The sequence below is a fragment of the Bison bison genome, unplaced genomic scaffold, assembly GCF_000754665.1.
Source record: "Bison bison bison isolate TAMUID 2011002044 unplaced genomic scaffold, Bison_UMD1.0 scf7180017852444, whole genome shotgun sequence".
Lineage (NCBI taxonomy): Eukaryota > Metazoa > Chordata > Mammalia > Artiodactyla > Bovidae > Bison > Bison bison.
Genome location: NW_011483017.1, coordinates 88796 through 94366, shown reverse-complemented (window position 1 = coordinate 94366; position 5571 = coordinate 88796). Strand labels below are relative to the sequence as shown.

The 5571-nt window shown below is 57.8% G+C and overlaps 1 protein-coding gene across 1 annotated transcript in view; it reads left to right on the top strand.

Moving 5' to 3' along the window:
- The first annotated feature begins 600 nt into the window (after positions 1-600).
- The window catches only part of OLFM1 (olfactomedin 1), a 24339-nt gene continuing 19368 nt past the window's right edge, over positions 601-5571 (top strand). The window contains exons 1-2 of the mRNA XM_010852690.1: positions 601-749; positions 5381-5536. Coding sequence (XP_010850992.1) covers positions 699-749; positions 5381-5536 — 207 coding nt within the window. The 5' untranslated portion in view covers positions 601-698. The remainder of the gene's footprint in view (positions 750-5380; positions 5537-5571) is intronic.

Genomic DNA, 5571 nt, shown 5'->3' with positions numbered 1-5571 from the left:
GGGGCTGCAGCCTGTGTTGGGTGGAAGCCCAGCGTCCCCTCAGGGGCCTTCACTAGGCAGGCGGTGGACACGGCCGGGGCCTGGGGTCATCCCAGCTCCGGGCTAACAGGCAGCTGGATCCTGGCTGTTCCTCCCCAGCTTCGGGGAGCAGCGGAGCGCGACTGCACCAGCCGCCCCTGCTGGCCTTACGGGAGGAGATCTTATTTCTGAATTATGTGCGGCTGTGACTCAACCAGCCGCTTGCTTCCCTGCCTCGCTCCTCACCCAGCTCACAGCCTCTGCTCACCCCTCCCTTCCACCGAACCTGTCAGCTGGGTCAGACGCCAAAACTCTAACCATCCCCTAAGTTTAAAAATCCCTTGAATTAAAAAATATGTTTGAAAGAGCCATGCCTATTAGACTCCCTTCCAGCCCTGGGATCCTGATGGGAGACCGTCTGGGTTCCTCCCCCATGTGCCCCCCACCCCGCGGTCAGCAGCTGTCTTTGGACTGCTTTTTTTCTGCCCTTTCCTGGGGGCTGGGCGTGGATGGTCATGCCCGGTGCGATGTTCCATGGTCTCACTTTCTCTCCCTCCCTCTCCCTCGCCCCCTGCCCCCAGGTGCTGCCCACCAACCCTGAGGAGAGCTGGCAGGTGTACAGCTCTGCCCAGGACAGTGAGGGCAGGTGTATCTGCACAGTGGTCGCCCCCCAGCAGACCATGTGCTCACGGGATGCCCGCACGAAACAGCTGAGGCAGCTACTGGAGAAGGTGAGTCTTGGGGGCGCGTGGCTCTGTGTGTGTCTGTGTGTGTGTGCCCCCAAGCTGGCAGCAAGGCGTGGCAAGCCTGCAGAGTGCCTCCCAGCTCCGAGGCCTGGCTCTCCCCCAGCATGGCCCGCTGGGAATATTGGTGAATGGATGAAATGGAGGGAGGGAGGGACGGAGGAGACTCCCCCGGGCTGCCTGGAGTGGGGGGAGCATCTCTGCCCGGAGCCACGTGTGCGGAGCGAGGGGGCGTGCGGGCCTCTCTCCCACACCACTGTCTCGGGCTCACGACCACAGCCTGGGGTCCAGAGGGCCAGAGCTTTCCCCGAGCCACACCTGGAGTGCTCCCGTGCCCCCGGGAGCAGGGCCGCGGTGGGGGCTTTTCCCTGCTTCTGGGTGGTTGGACTGAGTGATGGCCAGGAGGTGATCGCTCCTGTGGATGCCTTCCTGCTGCAAAAGTGGATTAAGTCATCACCTTCGTGACCCCCCGGGGAGCAGCACGTGTGGGTTTAATCTGCTCTTTCAGTTGCGCCTCACAAGAGCCGGTGAAGCTGCTGAGGGTTTCACCCCATTTCAAGGCGTGGAATCTGGGTCCAGGGTGGCGGGCTGACTATCCCAAGGTTGGCAGCCGGCGGGCAGGGGCACCAGCTCTGAGCCCAGCCAGCACCCCCTGCCCCCCACGGAGGCCGGTGCCCCAGATCACGGCCATCCCACCTCCCGGGACAGTCCACACAGGAGCCTGGGGTCTCAGAACCTGAGCGCCAGGTTTCCCGGGAGCTCCTGGTAGCGGGGGCAGAGGGCAGCCCTTCTGCTCCATCTCCACCCTCCCCAGGGAGACGGCATGCGGCACCTCAGGACCCCTCGCTCACCACACGCACACAGCACACACATACATATGTGTACAACTGCACACAAATACACATAGACACCACATGGAAATGCACACGCTCATAAACGCACTCATATACACACACCCCACACACATACACACAAACACACATACACACGGTCACATGCACACCTCACAAGGACACACACCTTACACACATCACACGTAAACACACGCACATGCACCGCACAGACACACACGTATACATACGTCATACACACATCACATGCGAGTGCTCACTTATACACACATACGCCACACGCCCCAGGAAAGCCGTGACTCCTCCATCAGCCGAGCAGCACAGGCTGTGGAGGAGGGGCGCGGGGGCCTGCCCTGGAGGGCGCGGGGGACTGCCCTGGGGGGCGCTGGGCCTGCCCTGGGGGCAGGCCCTCCTTGGGGGGACTGGAGGCCCAGCAGCCCACCCAGTCTGTCCAGTTCAGCGCAGGCCCAGCACATCTGCAGCCCCTCACACAGGTTCCGGCAAAGCAGGCCCTCTCTGGAAATCAGGAGGGCAGGGTGGGGGCTTCCTGGAGCTCTGCCCTCTGGAAGGGGCTGGGGAGGGGCCTCGGCGCCCCGCCCAGGGCAGGAGGATGGCCCTCGAGGACCCCATGCACTTTGCTCCACCATCTTCAGCCACACCAAGAAATCACTGTAAAAGAATTAAAGAAAAATGCGTGTAACAGGTTTCACACACATTTATTACCAGCAAACTAGACCAGAGCCTAATTGGGCCTTTAATTATTCATGATTGTGGAGGAGGGAGTGGAGCTCGGAGGGGCCTCGGGGGCTGGTGGGCGGCCCCTCGAGCCCTGCTAGGAACCCTGGCCTCGGAGGCACCTTCCTGCCCGCATCCGCCCAGCACAACTGCTGAAAAATTTAGAGCCCGATTTTACACCCTGGCGGGCACTGTGCTCTGAAGCAGAAGCCATCCTCGGTGTGGAGGGGCCTCCCACCCTCCTCCTCTTTCTTTCTGAGCATCTGTTCTCTCCCTGGGGCTGGGGTCCTGTTAAAACCCACCCCAGGAGCTTCCAAAAGGGGAGCCTTGCTGCTGCTTTGCTGAGGCCTACAGTCTCAGAGGAGCCTGGCCCCAGTGTCCCCTGATCGCAGCCCCCCGCCCCCCGCATTAGAGCCTTGGGCTCTGTCGTCTGTGAAGACGCTCAAGGCCCAGAATTTGAAAGCGTGGGCTCTGCAGCCGGTCCAGGCCTTGCCTGCTGGCTGTCTGCTGTGCGACAGTTGCCAAGTCACTTAACTTCTCTGAGCCTTGCTCTCCTCTGTAATGAGACTTGAACTAGAGCCTGCCTCCCAGGGTTTTGTAAAGATCAGATGAGATCCATAGCCCAGTGCCTGAAACCAAGAAACGTCCCATTAACACTAGTGGGCGGGGTCCCCTCCAGGCCCGGGGCGTCTGCCCCTCAGTTGCTGCCGCCCTGCCCGTCTCAGCATGGCCACCTTAGGCAGGGCGGGGAAGGGGTGCCCTGTGCCGTTGGCAGCTGTGCGAACTTGAGCTCCTCAGCTGGCTTCTGGGGGAACATCCTACAAGGAGGAGGATGCTTGTGCTCAGCGGAGGGCCTCCAGGCTGCAGGTCTGAGACCCAGGGGCCTGACTGCCATCTGGGGCTTGATTATCTGCTCTGATTGGAGGGAAAGGGAGGCGCTCGCCCAGCCTGGGAAGGACTGGCGGAGGGTGGGGGGGCTCTATAGGGCAGATGAGTAGCTTAGCATCTTTAAAATGTGTTTCCTAAATTTAAAATTTGATTTTAAACCATTTAAATTCATTAAAACAGGACTTCCCTGTAGCTCAAATGGTAAAGAATCTGCCTGTGATGCAGGAGACCCAGGTTCGATCCCTGGGTTGGGAAGTTCCTCTGGAGAAGGGAATGGCAATCCACTCCAGTATTCTTGCCTGGGGAATTCCATGGACAGAGGAGCCTGGCAGGCTACAGTCCGTGGGGTCGCAAAGAGTCAGACATGACTGACCGACTAACACACACAAAAATTCATTAACAGCATCCTTCTCTGGCATTTGAACAGCCGGGAGGGCTGCGTGTGGACCCCTGAGAAGACCAGGCTGAAGCCAGCGAGGGCCCAGCCATTTCTGTGCAGCAGAGTCTAGTCAGCAGCCTTGTGGGTTCTGCTGTGGCTTCAGGAGTCCACCCAGGAGAGGGAGGGGGGAAAAGGGGTCTTGACTGCAGCTGCCGTTTCTGTTCCTTCCTCCCACTATGGCTGTGCCTCAGGGGCCAGACCGTGTGTGGGTAACAGGTGTGAACGAGGCCCTTCCACCTCCCTCCTGGTGGTTGAGACAGGGACGTGGGTGGCTGCTGTGCAGGCCTGGTGCCAGCAAGGCCACGGTGTTCCCAAGTGGTGTGTGGCCACGTCTGGCTTGGCACATCAAGGAAGCCTCCCCGGAGGAGGTGGCATTTGGGCTGGGCCTGGAAGGATAAAGGAAATACAAATTTTCTCAGAAGTCCACAGTTACCTAAAGAGACAGAACAAACCATTGGAGCAGGGGGAGATGGGGGACAGGAAGACCTGAGGTAATAGAGCAAATATATTTGAGTTTCCCCTGAAGCATCCAAAGAGAAAGGGTCAGAGGGAGTCATAGTCACCTACATGCTGTATATTATAAACCTGAAATTTTAAACCGAATTCATGTGTATTACTGTCTAGTAACAAACCATAGAACCCGGGCATTCCTCAGCGCCAAGTTGAGCAGCATCAGTTTTTCCTACTGAGAAGCCTCTTGGTCTTTTATTTGGTGGGGGGACTGCAGTATCATCTCTTCTTTTACTGACCAGGCAAAGCTGAGCCTCACACCCAAAACAATTTTGTTCCAAAAAGGGAGGGTATCTGCAAATTCAGGAAAAAAAAGAAAATCAGAAATAAAGATTTGCGATTATGGAGTTATCTTCCCGCTAGTGATTGGATTCAATTCTGAGGAGGTGACCCAGACAGCCACTGTGCACCTCTTTCCTCCTCCCCACCACCCTGAATGCCTGGGCACAGAAGGGCAAGCCCGTTTCCTGAAAATAGAGCAGGTAGCTGCTCTAAAACTGTTTTTCTTTTGAGCTCTCTGGAACCCTGTTGAATATTAAAGTTTCATCTTGAGACTAGACTCAATTCAGATCTGCCTGTAAAGATGTAGAACAGCAATTCTTCATTTGCTGAGTGATTGATTCCTGACTCTGTTCTGAACGTGCACGTTTGCAGAGCAGTCATCTGCCTGTGATACTGTGGGGTGTGATGGACGGCGTGTGAGATGCGGAAGCAGGGAGCCCGTCCCCTGCTCCCCGAGCACCGCGCTGTGCCCTCAGCCCTCTCAGCGAGACACCCGGCGAGGTTTAGGGGAGGGAGCTGTGCCCGGAGGTAGAGGAGCCCCGCCACGCCGTTCATGTTTCTTGGCGTTTGTGCGTGATGCAATTCATCCCTCAGAATAGACGCAATCGCCTGTCCCCCCCGAAGGAAAAGGCCACCCAAAGCCATAAGCCTGGAGCTTTGACCAACAGGGAGCCAGAGGTCCCTGCAGCCTGGTTGTAAGAACACATCCTGGAAGATGGCAGAGGAAACGTTGACCAGACGGTTTGCTCTGTTCAAGGGTTCTTGCTCATAACAGCCCGACACTGGTGATAAACTAGTAAGTCACGCACAGGCCGCCTCTGGCTCCCGGTGCTATCTCTGTTAGGAGGCAAACACAATCTCCGGGCACCTGCCGCTCGCTCCTTCCCTGAACCTGCTTGTTGCCTTTTTGACAGGTGCAGAACATGTCGCAGTCCATAGAGGTCCTGGACCGGCGGACCCAGAGGGACTTGCAGTACGTGGAGAAGATGGAGAACCAGATGAAAGGGCTGGAGTCCAAGTTCAGACAGGTGGAGGAGAGCCACAAGCAGCACCTGGCCAGGCAGTTCAAGGTACGTGTGTGGCTCCTGCGCCTCCCCTCCCCCCT